Source organism: Camellia sinensis, chromosome 2 (assembly GCF_055761805.1).
Source record: "Camellia sinensis isolate YWXY chromosome 2, ASM5576180v1, whole genome shotgun sequence".
NCBI classification, from domain to species: domain Eukaryota; kingdom Viridiplantae; phylum Streptophyta; class Magnoliopsida; order Ericales; family Theaceae; genus Camellia; species Camellia sinensis.
In genome coordinates, this window is record NC_138962.1 from 38811180 (window position 1) to 38830330 (window position 19151).

General features: G+C 35.1%; 1 protein-coding gene across 1 annotated transcript; it reads left to right on the forward strand.

Annotated features, from left to right (window-relative positions):
• The first annotated feature begins 2854 nt into the window (after positions 1 to 2854).
• On the forward strand, positions 2855 to 4289 carry LOC114284655 (putative protein phosphatase 2C 51). The gene is made up of 4 exons (XM_082913512.1): positions 2855 to 3044; positions 3125 to 3266; positions 3436 to 3610; positions 3882 to 4289. Exons 1-4 carry the CDS (start codon positions 2979 to 2981, stop codon positions 4192 to 4194), a joined length of 696 nt encoding a protein of 231 aa, XP_082769638.1. The 5' UTR covers positions 2855 to 2978; the 3' UTR covers positions 4195 to 4289.
• Positions 4290 to 19151: the final 14862 nt, after the last annotated feature.

Below are 19151 nucleotides of genomic sequence, written 5' to 3' on the forward strand. Positions count from 1 at the left end.
ATGTTGTTGTTGGTAATTTTGAGTAGATTGGGGGTTGGCAATATATTGTTTTTCCTGGACGGTATATTTACACTCAGAGGTTCAAAGATGCAAATGTCAATGATAAGGTAAAGTAAAGAATTACCATGATTTTCTGTCTGTCTTTCCTTGTTTTTGCCTCTTGTCTAGCATTAATGTGGCTTTCTTTTTCGGTTCTTTCTTGAGGATAATGCATTTAACTTAATACTAGAATGGCCTTAATTTAGTCATTTGGATTGCTTTGTCCCCCCCTGGTGAAGCTTATTGGGGTTGCTTTTTGTTTTTTTTCCTCTTTACATTGTGAATCTGTTGTAGAGTGTTTGGTTATACAACATGTGAGGCAAAAACAACTTAAATTAGCTGAAAAAACTGACAATTACGAAGTTGAGGAGGAAATGCTTTTAACTTATGGTTTGTAATTGTTAACTTTCTGCTTGAAAAAAGCTGCACCAAACAGGTTTGTTGTCTGTTTGGACCGATTGTTATTTTGTTGATTTGAGTAGCATGGGGTTAGAATTTGTCCATAACTTCATTTACTATGTGCTTCCAATATTTTGGTTTTCCAAATGTTTATCATTGATTTTCTTTTGACCTTTGGAGCTGAATCAAATTTAGGAAAGCCATATTCAATCACCAATATTCTGTCATTTGTCCAGCCGTTCAAGCAATGAAAACCATTTTTTCCTCTAATGATGAACTAAGGATATCCTAATTATATATTGGGGTGATAGTAGGGACTTTTTGGCTTTACATTCACAGAAATAACAATTTCGATCAGATAATGTGGGGTTTTCGAGAAATGGTTACTTGAAGAGTGGTTTGAGACATGAAGCAATGCCCTTTCTGATAGGATATGTTGTTGTAAGTTTTAGATAAGGGTGACTGAACTTACCTAATGTTGATAAGTTGGACCTCTACTTATTCTGCTATTGACGTAAGAAATTTTGTTTATACTAGTTCCCTTTTTTTGGTTGATTCTCCTCTCTCCTCTCTCATCTCTCTTTGATTTTGATTTTCATTAAGGTGTTAGGAACTCTCACAAAATATATGCACTGGCTCAGCTGTTCCTTTTTTTCATGACTGGTCAATAATTAATCAATTCTGTGATATGAATTGATTTGTGCAGTGATATAATAACGTTGTTCTGTGATATGAATTGATTTGTGCAGTGATGGTTGGTGGGTCAGATACCTTATCCTGTGCTCAATGTGGCAAACCTGCCCATCTTCAGTATGATATTATATTTATGTATTCTCTTCGATTTTATTCTCAACCATACATTATACATCACATACACACACAAGCACAGTTCAATGTATACTTGGATTGGGATGTTTTTTTGTCAATAAACAATTAGGTCATTGATCAACTTCAACAAGCAATTAACGGTGGTATGGATTTGATCATTGATCAACTTCTATGACTTTGTGGTCCTAAAATTATCACTTGCAAATGTAAATCACCTATATTTTACGAACATTGAGAGACATGTTCCACTTTATCAGCATTTAAAGTTTCACCATTAGTGTTTAGTCCTCGCATCTTGAGCCAGTAATGTGCTTCTCCGAGACAAAAAGACTGAGGAGATTATTGTGTTACTAGTTGTGAGGTTGTGATTTAATCAGATTTATAAATCCTAACAAAAACATGAATGTTATTTTCCATCGCACTGACCTCATTGCCAGGTGAATAGCAGATGCTGCAGCTAGAAGTCGAAACTATCCCACTCTGAAGCTTAAACTGTGAGTATCTTGATCAGTGAAGTGCCAAACAGGTAATTTGAAATTTTTAATTTCCAAACCACGCAGACAAATTATGTTGAATTTTTATTTGCATCTTTTGATATCTATATATAGTGATTTTATTTTTTATTTTTTCTTGTCTCTGTAGTGAATAATTAAGGCTTAATGGGTACTACTGGTTCTAGTCTAAATTTTCTCCATGAATTTTCATTAATAGTTTAACTGTGTGGATCTTTCCTTTGCTCAGTAGCTCTTTTTTCCAATTGTCCAAGGTCATTGAAGCTTTTGTTCACTTCACCAATCAATCAACAATCCCATAAGCTTTTAATAACTGTATAAGAAGCTGATTGATCGCGATTGATTTCTATTGAAGATTTCGATTGTCCAAGGTCATTGAAGATTTCTATTGATCGCGATTGATTTTTATTCTATTGATCGATTTTTAGGCAAATCTTGATTGATTGATTTTTAATTTTTAATTTTTAATGTCTTCAAAAGCCATGTATCTGTGTGTTTGTTTATATGTGCATCAAAATTTTATTGGATTTTATCTGATGGACCCGCAGAGTACGTAGAGTGACTAAAATTTGAGTTTATGTTCTGCAGCTCCAATAACAAATAGGAGGAAAACCTTGGAAGAGGTAGAAAGATAGGCTAAAATTTGAGTTTATGATAGGCCAAAATTATTGACAAAATTATTGTTAAGATGATGGGTAGAAAGATTTACTTATCCTGTCTGCTGTAGTTATATAAATAGAATCAGATGATGGTTTGAGTTGGGACCAATTTAAAATTCAGTCTGTCTATTGGTTAATTTGGGTATTGACTTAAATTTGATTTTTTCCAGCAGTGACCTCTCCGGAATATTACATAAGCTTTCCCCAAAAATTTGAAGCTTTTTATTCTCAAACATAGTTTTTGCTTTTGAATTTATTTGCATACTCATCTTAAAAGTCTCTAATTGCATTTCAATATTTCCATTTTATCCACATGGTGACCCTTTTTCTGAGATTTCTGTAGTTTTATTATTGCATCCACTTGAACTTTTAAATTTTATTTTTTGTTTTGTTTGTGTATTATTTATATCGTTCAAATATCGACCCGTTTGACATTTTAAAATAAGAATACCACCTTTAGCATGGGTTAGTGATATCTGATTTATTTTTGTTATGTCGTCATAGTTCTGATGAAGGTCTACCTGTATCTGGTGATGAATCAATGCATGAAATTCTGCAGAAAGCTTTGTTGAGGACAATTCATGATATCGATACAAAATTTTCACTGGTAAGTATTCAGTCTTTACATTTTTCTTTCTCACCACAAGTGTTTCTCATTAGTTTGTTGTGATCATCCTACATTCCTAGGAAGCTTTCAATAACAGATATATTTCTGGATCCACGGCCACCATCGTTCTCTTGGTGGATGGTCAAATTTTAGTTGCTAGTGTTGGTGATTCAAAAGCACTCCTGTGCTCGGAGAAAATCAAGTCTGCGTTGGGGGATGAAGGTCTAATTCTTCCCATTATTATCAAGTCCCTTTGTGGTTGGACTCACATTCACTAGGCACTGCTAGATTAAAAAAATACACTTGTCTTGCATGTTATTAGCATATGACAACTAATCTACATGTATACCCATAATTAGAAGTCTTATTTCAAGCCATTTGGACATAACAGGTGCTTCAATAACAGTGCTTGATGTGGAAGAACTGACAAGAGATCATCATCCAGATAGAGATGATGAGAGAGCCCGAATAGAAGCTGCTGGTGGGTTTGTACGTTTGTGGGGTGTGCCTCGTGTCAATGGTATCTTAGCTGTATCCCGATCTATTGGTGATGTGTACTTAAAAAGGTGAATTTTCGGAAGCTAAAGTTAGCTTAGGCTGCTCATCTTTTTCCTCTTCACTTTTTTATCTTTTGCTGTTAGTTCTGCTCTTTAGCCATCATCCTATGGTAATGATGAGAATTATGTAATTTTCAAATAGTTTTGGTGAGCCCATTGCCGATCTCTGATATTATCATTCTCTGTCAAACGTGTGAACTTTGCACTGATCATTATTACATGGCTGATATAACTAGGGATGAGACGTTTTTTCACAGTTTATTTTGGTTTGAACTGTCAGATATGGTGTTAGTCCCGTGCCTGAAGTGATAGGTTGGCGGCATTTAACTGCCAATGATTGCTATTTGGTTGTTGCATCTGATGGCATATTCGAGAGTTTGAAACCACAGAAAGTTTGTGATCTTTTATGGGATGCAAATGTCCAAGTAAATGAAATGTCCAAAAGCTCATGTTCATGTTCATCCTCTTCCTCATTGGCTGACCGCATTGTCAACAAAGCGTTCAAGAAAGGCAGTAGGGACAACTTGTCAGCTGTTGTAATTCCACTGAATTTTACTGGTTTTCCCCAAGAACCCGCTGGACAGAATTTGTGATTTTGGAAAATCAGCCATTTTAGCCTTTCAAAAGGCATCTGCAATCAGATCGATATTCTTCAAGTTTCTACTTCGACAAACAGAGCATGTTTTTCATTTGCTCTGAAACTCATTTGAGATAGGATTGATAACTTTTGAAAGTTAAGAGTTTTAGAGTTTTCATGTACTATTGAGGTTTTGGAGTGTTTTTTTTTAATATATTTTTTATAATTGTTACATTGTGGGTAGAATACTACCATGCTATGTTTGGGACCTAGGATTTGTTCAAGGGAAAGGAAAAGAATTTTTTTTGTCAATACATTTGACTGTAGAATAATGATGATGTACTCGTGAATGTCTAGTTTAACATACTTCGCATAATATTTGTAATTTTTGTAGCTCATCTCGTGTCGATTGATAATAAAAATAAAATAAAATCCAATTCAACCAATTAGTATATTGTCATTACTGTACAATATCCTAAGCAATGCAAAGCTAAAGACTGAATGCTTGGTCATTGCTGCTTCTATTTTGCAGGTTCTTATACAGAAGACCAGCCGACTTCAATGGAACCACAATGGCTGACAAGTTATCCATGCTGCCTTCTTCAAAGGCAGTCTTTACTATGCATTCGGCTGATGGATAATCGCAAGAAGGGAATAGCTTTAACATTTCATAACCTTTGGAATGTCTGTACGGCAAAAGATCACAGACATCTTGGACGGTAAGCTTTTCGTATATTCCCTCAGATGAAACCACTAAGTAGCTGTCGTTTCTGGTTAACTTTTAAGATGAGAGCTTATTACATAAACTTTTAAGATGAGAGCTTATTGTAATGTGTTTCTGCTTGTTCAGACTTAAATTACGAATCTCTTCAAATTGTGTAATGTATAAAGCATCATAATAGATTATATTAAGCTAGTACTTTCTTTAATACTACATAAGCAAGAGTTAAACAAACCTCTCTTCTGCAGCAGAAATGAGACCAGCTGTCAAAGCAACACCACCAAACTAAAACAAATAACAGTATCATTAATTCTATGCCAAAACTAGTATATGTAAAGTAGTACTCTGCGCAATTTACACAAACTCCGAAACTAACCAGTTGTATGCTACAAAATAATTTTCTTTGGAGGTCTATACGCCCTGTCAATAGAGAACCAAACAGATAAGTCTTGGTGTAAATCTTCCCCTATGAGAGCATATCACTTTTGAAAGCAATCTACCTGTTGAAAGAATGCTCTTTGTGATAGCTTCTGCAAGGCCAATGCAATCTTCTTTCTTTGGTTTAGTTTGAAAAAATGAGTAGCTGTCCCACATTGGGAACCCACCATTAATGCTGGAATACAAACCATCTGACATATCACTTCTTCTTGGAAATTCCATATGCCATGTGTCTTCCAGCATATCTTCTTTCCTTCATTTTCAGAGGGTTTGCTGTCAAGACCGACCTTTCAACCATTCAAAGTTCTCTTTTTTGTTCTCAGGTAAAAAAACCTTTCATTTGTGTTTTGAACTTTATCTCAAATCAAGATTCAAGAATCATTTTTGCATCACAGCCAGCCATGTCTAGTTTGTTCCCCCAGAATTCAAGTTTCTCACCTGTAAGAACTGCTTCTCCACATATAAGGACCAACCCAGATGTTGATAGGTATATTATACGATCCTTTTCGATTCGATTTCGATTCTAATGATTGGGTAGTTTTTGATGAGTTTATAGCTTTGATTGAATTGGGTTTTATATGTTTCTGGGTATTCTTAATTTCTTGTAGTCAATACTTGGCATAGCTCTTAGCAAAGCACCAGAAGCTTGAACCTTTCATGCAAGTCGTTCCCATATGCAGCCGACTGTTGAATCAAGGTTGGCAATTACCTTTGGTTTTGGATCTTGTCTTTCTATGTTTCTATTGGGTTATCTTGTTTTTTGACTAATTTCTATAATGGTTCTGGTATATTATGAGAGAGAGAGAGAGAGAGAGAGAGAGAGAGAGGATTGGGATTGTGCATAAACCAAATTGGCTTCCAATTGGTTTTCTTGTTTTCAACTTTTTTCCAGTTGAAATTTGAAGGGATATTAATTTAAATTAAGGTTATGATTTGTGTTGCATATGTATTTAGAATTAGAGATTCTTGAATATTTATCAAAAAAAAAAAAAAGAGAAAATAATTAGAGATTCTTGAAGGGTGTTTGTGTAATTAGAAATCATATATAAAAGTGAACTGAATCAATGGAGCTTTGATAGTTAACTATGCCTGTATTTGTTATGGTTGTTAGCTTATTAATCATCGTGTACTGAAATTTGCAAGTACAACAACAGGTACAGTTTTATTATGCTAGGTAGTTGTCTCAATACGATGTACATGTTTATAGGATTTAATTGATTTTTGCAAAGATACGGGTTTGCAATCCAGTGTTGCTGCCACTATCATGCTTCTCTGATAAATTTTCCAATTCTATTTCTTTATTAGGTGTCTTACATCACTACTGCTTTGATGGATGCGAAGCGTGGCACGGAAGGGCGCAAGGATTTTTTGATTGGCTATCAAGGCAACTTAGTGGATTAAGCAATTTTCCTGATGCTGTAAATCTGAATTATGTATTGTTTCAATTTGTTATACTAGATGGATGTGACTTGTGAATGAAAACTTAGAATAGTTGTATTGTGTCGAATGTTAATGAATTATGTATTGTGTCGAATGTTAATGATTCAGTTAATTTGAATGATGCTTTAAAATTATAGGTTTATTATGGATTGAATGAATTATTAGGAATTACAGGTGTATTGTTTTCTTGCTTTGGCGACCAATTTATTAGTCGCGACAAATAAATTATTTTTTTTCGCAAAAAATGACAATTGCCGACCAAGAGTTTTGGTCGCAAAAAATACATCTATTGCCGACCAAAACAGCTCTTGGTCGTGGAAACTCACTTTTGCCGACCAAAAGTTTTGGTCGCGAAAAGTAACAAATGGCGACCAAAACCTTTTTTGGTCGTGGAATGTCACAATTGACGACCAAATTTTTTGGTCGCGGAATGTCACGATTGGCGACTAAAATTTTTTGGTCGCGGAATGTCACAATTGGCGACCAAACTTTTTGGTCGTTGAATGTGATAATTGGCGACCAAACTTTTTGGTCGGGAAAATATCACTTTTCGCGACGAAAGTATTTTGGCGACAAAATAAATTAGTCGCGGTAATTAAATATTTAGCGACCAAAAATTTAGTCGCGAAATCTAACTTTTGCCGACCAACCACAATTTTGGTCGCGAATTACTTTTGCCGACCTTCAATTGGCGACCAAAGTAGCGACCAAAAAAATTGGTCGCGGATAACTTTTGCCGACCAAAAATTGACTTTTAGCGACCAATTTTTTTGTTGCCAATAGTGTTAATTCTTGTAGTGAACCCTGACCATTCACTTTTAATATTGTAGAAAAATTTTAATTTTTTTATTAATTAATTACTTTGTGACATGATATAAAACAATAATCCCTCAAGTACTCGATAAATGTAAGGGTTGGACCACGGTCCACCAGAAACCATGTTTTAATGTTTCAACTCGGTGATTCATATAAAAAAGTACAAATAAATTTCAATTCAGGCCCACGGTCCGCCGCAGGTCCCATTTGATGACCAATACTGAACATATACACATTTTTGTGGGATTAGCTATCCATTAGATATCTAATTGCAATAGAAAAAATTTACAATTAAACGTGGGAATATGAGTCCAAAAGATTTGTGTTCCCAGTCTAATACTTTAATCTGGCTAATCAAACTAGTCCACAAAGGATAACAAGCAAACATATAGAAGTGGGCAAAGATTAGTAGCTCGAGGTTGGTTTGTCAAAAATTTGAGAAACCTGAGTTTGATTTGGGTCAACTGGATCAAATAAACTAGCTGAGCTCAATTTTTTTTTTTAATTTTTAAAATCAAATTAATTTGCATATTATGTGAAAAAGAGAACATTATGAGCAAAATGTAAATAAAAATAAATTTCATTCATTAATTATGTAAATTTAATATAAAATAGAGAAATGAAATATATTTGATATATTGTTAAAAATAAATATTAATTTATATATTTTTTGTTAATGAGCCTAATTGAGCAGAGCTTGGGTTTACATGAACTCAGCTCAGTTATTAACTGAGTATACAAATTTATCTCGAACTGAAATGAATTTTAAATAAGTTGATTATCAAGGTCTTTTCACAATTCTTGAATTGAAGGCTTGTTTTTATCTATATTTGTAGTTTAAGTAAAAGTCAAAATTTGCAATAACAAAAAGAGTAAAGTTAAAAGTTGAAAGTGCAGAAAATAGAAAGAATGTTGTGACAATTTATAGTGATTTTTTGGCTTTAGAGTAACCATGACAATGGTATATCTATGAGTAGAGTTCTCAAAAATTTGTGATACTAGTTTTCTACAAATTAAAAATAAGTAAATGAATTAATAATAAAAAAAAAAAGACAAAAAGAAAAAAGAAAAAAGAAAAAGGGGCAGATGGTGCAGGTTACCCACATTATTCTTATTAGAAGACAGAGTTAGTAATAGAAGCTTTACATGGGAAAATCAATAATGAATAAATTGGCACATGGTTATAATGGTATTGTTAATTAATCAAATCACAAACGTTACAAATAATAGATAAGTTCGAATTCAACAATTTAATGATTTTTCAAGTAATACAAAACCTTATAATTACCTGATATTTTTAGCAGTTTCTTGAGCTTTTCTGTCCAATTTTACGTTACGAATATCGACTTTTCCTTATATTTTTTTCCCTTTTATGTCTTCCTCTTTTGAAATGGTGAATTGTATTTTGCTTTTACAGCTCAAATTTATTTTGACATATTTTAATTTTCCAAGTAATTTTGTATATAATCCCAATGTTCAATTATATCTTTTAATTTTCAATGGTAGCAATAGTTGTTGATGTTGAAACTTAAGTTTTCTCTTTAATAAATTTGTATACATAAACAACTAATTTTTTTTAAAGAGTTTATGCATTATAAGTAGGTAGAGTCCCAACCACTATTTTTTTAAGGAATAAACCAATAACAATTGCTAAATATAAAATAATTAGTTGACTTCAAGTTGAATAAGTTTCTTTTGAATAGATGAAAAAATAACATTTTCCCATGAAGATTTTTAATTTTTTTTGGGGAGTTAGATCATAGTAATTTACAACTAAACAATTGACTTTGACATGAAAAGTCAAACAGCTTCTTATTTTTTTGATTAGCAAAAACCAAAGAGAATTACATCAATAAAGAAAATGATGAGTGCAAAAACAAACCAATCCCAACTAAGTTGGCACCGATAAATCCACCTTCTCATTTGTTAGCACACCATCAATAGTTGGTAAGTAACCAACCGCAAAAAAACCAAAAAAACCAAAAAAACCAAAATAGAGGACACAAAGCCAAGCACACACAAGAACTCCAATGCTAACATAAGACATACAACACAAACCACCACAGCAACCCACATAGACTAGCTTCTTATAATGCCAACTAGGAAAAAAATTTATTTTATAATCTCATGCATTAAGAGCATAAGATTTTATAACTCTCAAATCAACACATTAATAAACTAGTAATCAAAACCTCAAAACACAATTATATTGGCCAGCTTTATGAGTAAATTCCAAGTTACTTTAAATTGCTCATGTTTCATCTAAACGTCTCCATAGTAAATGTGAATTCTTTTTTTTCTCTCTAATGGGAAGAGAAGAGTTCTTCAATAGTTTTAGCCATGGCAAAGAAACCCAGCATGGGTCACCAAAAGATCAAAATTGTGAAAATAGAGATCAAAAATCACTCGCAAGTCACCTTCTCAAAACGTCAATCTGGGCTTTTCAAGAAGGCAAGCGAACTTTGCACGCTTTGTGGCATAGAGATTGCTATCATAGTTTTCTCTCCAGCTGATAAAGTGTTTTCTTTTGGCCACCTTAATGTGGATTCTATTGTTGATCAATTCCTAACTCGAAACCCTCCACCTAACACCACCACACGCAACCTTATTGAGCCTCATCGTAAAGCTAGCGTGCGCGAACTCAACTTACAACTTACTTAAGTTCTCAATGAATTGGATGTGGATTCTATTGTTGATCAATTCCTAACTCGAAACCCTCCACCTAACACCACCAGACGCAACCTTATTGAGCCTCATCGTAAAGCTAGCGTGCGCGAACTCAACTTACAACTTACTTAAGTTCTCAATGAATTGGAAGCCGAGAAAAGACATGGTGAAACCTTAGATCACACGAGAAAAGCTAGTCAAAGACAATACTGGTGGGAAGCTCCAATAGACAAGCTTGGCTTGCATGAGCTTGAACAACTTAGGAATTCAATGGTGGAGCTCAAGAAGAATGTAACCTATCAGGCGAACAAAATTCAAGTCGAGAGCACCACAAACCCTTCGCCATTTTTCTTAGTAAATGGCACCAGAATGGTTGATCACTTTGAGAGCAAAACATCTCATATCAATGCTTCTTCTTCAACGACTCCTAATGTGCACAACTTTGGCTGTTATGGTTATGGATTTTTTTTAAGGTTTTCTTGTCCATTTTCATGTTGGTTCCAAGCTGGCTAGTACCTTACTAGCCTTAAATGTCAATACATAAATCATTTTTCAGTTATGTTTGTCCATGAATTGTGATGATGATTTTTCATCTAACATTCCTTTAGTGCCATAATAAATATTAAATTAATTCGTTTTTGGCAAGTTATAATAATCATAACCTTATTAGTTAAAATTTTACCTTTGTATGGATAGAATTAGGGATGGCAATGGGGGTTAATGGGGTGGATATTAATTCCCCATCCCCATTCCCTTATAATAAATTTTTCCCATTCCCCATGGGTACCACCCTCCCCATTTTCTAATGGGTTTGGATTTTCCCCAATTCACTTTAATCCCCATTTTTATTTTATTTTTATTTTTTTTTATATTTAATGTTAACAACCACCTTTTTATTTTATTTTTTATTTTTAAGTTCACAACAAAAGCTAAATACACCTTCAATCTTTTTTCTTTCTTTTTAAATATATTTAATGTTAACAACTTTTCTTCTTCTTTTTTTTTTTTTTTTTTTATAAGGTTCACAACAAATGCTAAATATACCTTCAATCTACTTTCTTTCTTTTTAAATATATTTAATGTTAACAACTTTTCTTATTCTTTTTTTTGTTTTTTTTATAAGGTTCACAATAAAAGCTAAATATACCTTCAATCTTTTTTCTTTCTTTTTTAATATATTTAATGTTAACAACTTCTTCTTCTTCTTCTTCTTCTTTTTTTTATTTTTTTTTTATTTTAAGGTTTTTGCTAAATATACCTTTAATCTTTTTTTCTTTCTTTTTTAATATATTTAATGTTAACAACTTTTTTATTTTTTTATTTTTTTTAAGGTTCACAACAAAAGCTAAATATACATTCAATCTTATTTTATTTTATTTGGTTCAACAATAAAATCAAACACACATTAATTAATTAATTAAAAATTTTGTTTTATAATAATCAAATATATAATTTTGAGACAATCAAATAAGTTTTAGTAATTAAAAAAAAATGTAGAAGAACGTGGAAGATTAAAAAAAAAATTACAACCATCTCTCTCTCTCTCACTCTCACTCTCACTCTCTCCCCTACATGTTATAAGAATATGTTTACAATGTTATAAGAGCCTGTTTGAAGAAATAAAATGTGAAAGAACCTGTTTAAAGAAAGTGCTATAAGACCCATATTAAATTGCAACAGGGCATAAACAAGAAATTGTTTGTTGATCTCTTAGCCACGGACATTTTAGACATCAAACTATCTTTCTCTTAGCAAATTTGAACCATTCATTTTAATTTATCCAAAATCTAATTATAGCTTTTAACAAATCTGAACCACTCATTTTAAGATATCTATGCCTTACCACACCCAATCCATCCTCCATCTTCTTCTTTTAGTCTCCCACGAATTTTGTTGTTTGTTACTTTTAAAAAACAAAAAATGTTTTTTCAATTAAATTTTTACTAATTTCACAACACCATCACCACTATTCTCACCTTCACTATCACACTACCATCACCATAGCCACTACCATCATCACTGTTGCCATCACCCCACCACTATGTCACAATCTCTGCTTTCACCTTCGTTCCATCACCACCACCACCAAATAAAAAAAAATATATTTTTAATTTTTTTTATAAAAAATATTTTTCATTAAAAAATATTTTCTATCTAAATAAATGAAGCATAACATTGGGAAACAAGTTGATTTCAGTTAAATCTATTCATAACTAAGAAAAATTCTTTTATTTAAAAAAAATTATTTAGTAAGACTTTGTATCCCCTTTTTGTTTTTCCAGCAAATAAATCTTTGTACCCATCCTTTCTAACCAATCAGGACTCATGTTTGTTTCGATTCTCTACAATTTTCCTATTTTCAAATACATTCATATATATATATATATATATATATATATGTTGTATAAATTGTGTGATAACATAAAACAAATAGATTCATACTCGTTAATTGAAATTTCAGAATAAGCAAACAATTCTGAAAATTACAATACATAACAAAATAAAATAACATAGAAAAGCAAACCGAAACCTGCACTAGACAGTGTCCTTAATTTTTTAAAATAAATTTAAAAAATTCTAGATATGCATAAAATTTGACAAGAATAATATGACAATGTTAATTAAAGTGTATTTGATTTTATTGTTGAGCCAAATAAAATAAAATAAGATTGAATGTATATCTAGCTTTGGTTGTGAATCTTAAAAAAAAAAAAAAGGTTGTGAACCTTAAAAAAAAAAAATATTGAATGTATATTTAGCTTTGGTTGTGAATCTTAAAAATTAAAAAAAAAAATGATTGTGAACCTTAAAAATAAAAAAAAATAATAAAAAAAAAGATTGGAGGCATATTTAGCTTTGGTTGTGGATCTTAAAAAAGAAAAAAAAAAGAAAAAAAGTTGGTTGTGGACCTGAAAAAATAAATAAATAAATAAAAGAAAAAAGATTGAATGTATATTTAGTTTTGGTTGTGATTCTAAAAAAAAAAAAAAAAAAACATATGGGAAAATTAGTGGGTACCCATCCCCTGTGGATATTTAAAGAATATCATTTATCCTACTCAATAGATAAGAAAAAAAGGAAAAAAACTCATGTATTTGGGTTGAGTATCTATGGATACCCACATGGTAGGTTATCCATTGACATCCCTAGATAGAATGGATTTAAGATGGCTTTCCAAGATGTCACTTTCACACCATTGAATGATTTTCTTTGGGAAATTATGTTTAATTTATATTTTCCTATAATAATAATGAGGTCAATCTTAGGATTAATGTGGATGCTTCAATCCTATTGTCATGGTAAGAGAAAATTACATTTTACCCTTAAAATATGACTAAATACCACTTTTATTACTCTAACTATGAATTTATATCAATGTAAAACTTCTATTAAAAAGTTCATTACATTAATAAAAATAATCATGTGGCATGCACATGATGACTCTAATATTGTGATATGCCCAAATGACCATATCTTGAAAAGAATTTTTTTTTTTTTTTAATGGCATCAAAATTTATGTACCCTTTTTCTAATTTTTCCGTGGCCTAAATTTTCCATTGAATTTTAATTCTCTCTAGCTTTCACAACAACCAAACGAACCCTAATTCAATACACAACTAAAATTTGATCACTTTGGTTAGGTCAGTACCTAAAATTCAACAACAAATTTGCAAAAGAATGAGTTAATTCATCCCAAAGCATGCATGGAAAATCATGGAAGAAAACATATTAATTAAAAGAATTGATTCACAAAATAACAAACATTCAATTTCGTTGCCAATCGGTTGAAGATTCAATGGAATTTCACTACCCTTTGACCCTCAATGCATGTTTAATTTTAGATAAAGTGACCATCGTATTAGAGAGAGAGGTGGGGTGGGTTTGTGGTTTTAGTGAAAGGAGATAAATTTGAAAGGGTGAAAGATGGAGAAATGGTGGATATGCTTTATGGCCCGTTAAACTTGCTTGAACTTGTTATGATTTATAAGGTTTGGAATAACAGTTCAGATCCATATGACTAAGTTGAGAATTTCTTTAGGCCCGTTTATAACGTGGGTCAGACTTCAGAAAACGCATCAAGCCCGTTTTTTCCAGCTCACAAATTATATACATATTTATGTGTTTGTTTTATATTGGTGTCATTATATTTTTTATTAACATAATTTACGTATTAGAGCATCTCTAACGCTTAGTCTTTTTTTTTTCCATTAAATTTGAATAAAGATTTGAGTTAAAAATTTCATCTAATATTAATCGTTTTAATGCTAATTTTTCAATTTTCATCAAACAACTAGTCGAGCGAGAGGACGATCGGAAGGATGTTCGGACAATCAACCTACTTGTGTAAATTGATTGGCAATTTTGCTAGCACATGTCGACCAGACAACCAACTGGTCGTCTAGTGTACTGTACGGGAAAGAAATACGCCTTCTCGTATAATCCTGTTGACCAAGTCCACGCTCCTCCGTACGACGTCGCTTTATCACCTGAAAACACAAACGTGAGCTAGCCGGCGGGTGTGTGCCGGAAACCTCTCCGATGCCTAAGTCAGTAAGCTTGACAAATAGACAAAGCTCTATGTTCTCAGAAAGCAAAATTGTGTTGTGTTCTGTTACCTCCTCCAAGGTGATGTTTGTGAGCTTTTATAAGTTTCCTGTGGCACAATCCTAGTAGGACATGTACTTCTCCATGCAGAGTCCTCCCAGGATTCATACTCCTAAGGATAATGCTTATCCTTTTACACCCCCCCACTGCTTAAACCAAGTGGGATGGTTTTCATCATGGCCAAACTACCACATGACCGAAATAACACTGGCTATGCCGAGCCACAGAGAAGGCCGAACTATCCTTAGCTCGGTTTTCTCCTCCTACTCCTTATCTCGGCTTTCTCCTGTTCAACCATGGTGTGTTTAGACCAAGCTTCCAAGTAGCAAGCTCTGACCGATCTAACCATAATATGTCACAACCGGACTAAATGTGAGACCGGACTCACTTCAAGTTGCCTCTGGACCGGCATAGCTTTACACATTCTTGAGCCGGAGTAACCATACCTCTCCTGGGCCGGAGTAACTACACTTCTCCTGGGCCGGAGTAACTATACTTCTCCTGGGCCGGAATAACTTTGCGGTTTTTTTCACCCAGTCCTTGGCACTTTGGGCCATAATTCCCATCACACAGCTCGGCCCAATTTCTACCAAAAATTACCCTCTCAATTGCCCCTTAATTCCATCTGCACAGCATGATTGGGATTACCAGTCCACCAACCGAGCTGAAATTATTAAGCCCTTCTAGCCGAGCTAAAAACCCTTTAGCCTCTCCAGCCGAACTAATTTTACCTAGGGCTTTGTTTTGTTCGGTCAAAACGTCTCTTCAACCACGACTGCAATGCTTCCCTTTCCGTATACACGTGGCACGCTCCCATTCGTAGAAGGCAGCTGTCAACGCCGTCTTCGTATTTCGCAATTTTTGAACAGTTCCCGCCCTTTCTCTTTCTCTTTCCACAAAACAAACATTCTGCCCTTTGGATCAACCACTCTACCATTACTATTCTTCATCTTCTCTCTCTGTGCCTCTTCCTCTTCATCTGCCAAGCTCGTATTTTTTAATAGCTGCGACTGTTTCCATCTCTAGTTCCTTCTTCTCTAATCTGGTAAGCAAATCCATTCTCTCTCCTCTGTTTTGCTTTTGCATCTTGCTTTCCATGTTTTTTGCAAAACACATTTGTATAGTTTTGTTTTGCTCCTGTACTTTAATGGGAAAACCAGTAGTATCGTATGAGTATATGCTATATATCTCATAAAAAAAACTTGATTTTGATCCAAAATCATGTTCCAACCGAACTAGGGAACTGTTTGCCCCATATAGGTAGATCACTTTAGATAATAACCGAACTAGCACTTGTAGAAATAACAGTAGTTTTAGAAAGTTACCAACTCCTGATTTCCTTTAGCCGGAATAATATCACCGAACGAAGTTTGCACTTATTACACTAGGAACCCCGTCTTTCAACCGAGCTAAACCATGGGGCTAAGCCAGCTTTCTTAGTTTCTGAACCAAACTCAGAAAGCTGCCCCTAGGGGCTCAACTGGAGTGACAAAACTTCATAGTTCAAACCGAGACAACCAACCTTATAAATAGACCCGATCTTGCGAGCCTTAAGCTCAAACCGAGCTACCTAGTATTTTGCTGAACCGAGATAGAACCCGTCCGTAGAGCCGAAGTAGGGTTCTTTACCTTTCTTTTAATTTGTAGCACGGTCCAACGATCTGTGCTTAACCCCTTTGTTTTCTACTTTGCAGAATTAGGTTTGCCCAGGCACTCCTCCGTGCGCTCAACCGAGCTATTGAGCACAACTCTTGCACCGATCTAATTTATTCTTAATTTATACCACAAATGGGTAAATATAGGTATTTAGTTGAGACCCCTGGTGGTATGGCCGAATTCCGAAGGGATTATGGCATTCCAGACGATGTACACCTTACCCTAGCCAAAAAGGACATCATACCATGGGGCGAAACAGGCTTTGTACCTTTTACCCTGCTTTCTATAATAAAGACCGGACTAAGGTTCCCAGTCCAACCTTTAATTTGTGAATTCCTTAGGCAAACCAGACTATGCCCAACCCAGCTATCCACCAATACATACCGGATAATAATGGGTATAGCCGAGCTAAACCGCCAAGCAGGCCTGAACCTCGGTTTAGCCGAAATCTTCCACCAGTACTCCATAGGTTCCAAGGATGATGGCTGGGTTTATTACCTTAGGATACGTCGACGTAGAGAAAAGATAATTAAAGATACGTCGGATAAGGACGTAAATGATGATGACTTTTTCTGGGTATCGGGCAATTTTGAAGATCAGCAAGCCCCAATCCCAGGCCGAAGTATAAATTGGAAGAAAGGAGAACCTGGCATAGTTACTTCGGTTTCGGATGTTATAACCGATCTAACAGTTATCCTTTTTGTAGATTCAGCTCATCTTGCTTCCTATTACAGTTACCTAAATCTGAACACACTTCGAGCCGCACTACGGATTAAAGAAAGAAGTTGGGCCAAGCTTCTAAACTTTGAACCGACCTACAGATATAGCGGTCGTCGAAAAGCCCGAGTGACCGATTTCCTTCTTGAGGAAGCACCAGAACCGGACCCAACCTTGCCCGAAATACGACTTGTCCCATTAACTGCTGAAGAAGAGATGGCAAAGAAAAGCAGAGTTAGGGCCCTTCTGACTGCAACAACCAGGGCCGAAGTGCAGCCATCCATACAAACACAGCCTGCCGTTGTGGCCCTTCCTTCTCAGCAACCTTCTTCATCTCGCCCTTCTAAACGCGCCCGATCTACATCGACCGAACAGCAACTTGTCGATGAGGTTGAATCCATCTCCCAAAGTCCTCAACCTACCCAACCGGAGCAAACTGACCCAGCAGAATCTTCCAAATGGGCTCCGAAGTTAACCTTCAACGACCGAGATATCAAAGATTCTGATTCGGTTGTTGCTCAAAAAGATCATCAATTGGCCTTTAACCTGGCCAAAAGTGTGTGCCTCCCCAAGGACATGGAGCACCACCTAAAGCAATTAAACACCAAAATGAAGTCAATTCGGTCTACATCGAAGTCCATGATTTTGGTAAGTAGCTCTGTCCGTTTTTTCTGTCTAAATTTTCCAACTTTTACTTCGGCTCAAGAGAAGTCTTCGTTTTGTCAGGCCTTACAGAAGAACAACATTACTTACAAGAAAGTCCAGGAGCTTAGAAAAACCACAAGGCAAGCAATGGCGGAAGCCGAAGCAAAGGTGGCCGAGCTAGAAGAAGCCGAAAGGAAAATGGCCGAGCTACAAGCAGAGAACGGCCGACTTGCCGATCTGGTTAGTTCGGCTGAGGCGGAGAAGCAGAAAGCTGCCATTGCTATGAAAGACAAGTATCTACGCGAGTTGGTAAAGCTTGAAAAGAGAAAAGACACCGAAATAACTCAACTGAAAAAGAGCGCGGAGGGAGCCAAAAAGCAGGGTTACAAGCAGGGTTACAAGAAGGCAGAGGACGCTTATGTCAAACAGTGCAATGCTGCCAAGGAGCTGTTCTTCAAGTGCGGCTGGAGGGCAGCAATTGAGAAGCTCGGTCACGACCCACAGACCGAGGTTTCAACCCTCCTGCTTACTTCATACCGAGCTCCCTTGGGGAGTATGCCAATGCCCTGCAACAAGAGTTTCTGGAAGATTCAGATTCCGATGACTCCTCTGCTTCTGAAGATACTGAGGTTGTCAGTGCGGAACCATCAGTTCGGTTGGAGCCCACGGTGGAAGACCTAACAATTGAACTACCAACTGAAACCGTTGTTCCAACCGAAACTATCCTGGCGACCGAGAGCGAGCTCCCTCATGAAACCGGTCTTCAAGTTGATGGTGATGCAGCTTTTGACGCCGAAATTGAAGAACTTTTTTCCTAATTTTTTTCTCCTTTTTTGTTACCTTTTCTTTGTAACCGGGCTATGTCCCTCTTGTACTTGCTTTTCAATGAATGAAAATTTTGTTGGACTCTTATTCCGGTTCTGATATGTATGCCTGTACTTCGTAATGCCTTCTAATACTCCAACTTCTATTTCGGTTTTTACTTGTTAAACTATGCTTACCAGCCAACCACTCCTTAGCCGACATAATTACTGCGGCTGAGGAGTACACAGAGTTTGGTTAATCTAGCCAACCACTTCTTCAGCCATACCCTTACTTCGGCTGAAGAGTAATAAGAGTTAGTTTTATTCCAGCCAACTATTCTTCAGCCGTACCCTTACTTCGGCTGAAGAGTAACAAGTGTTGGTTTATTCCAGCCAACCACTCTTCAATCATACCCTTACTTCGGCTGAAGAGTAACGAGTGTTGGTTTATTCCAGCCAACCTCT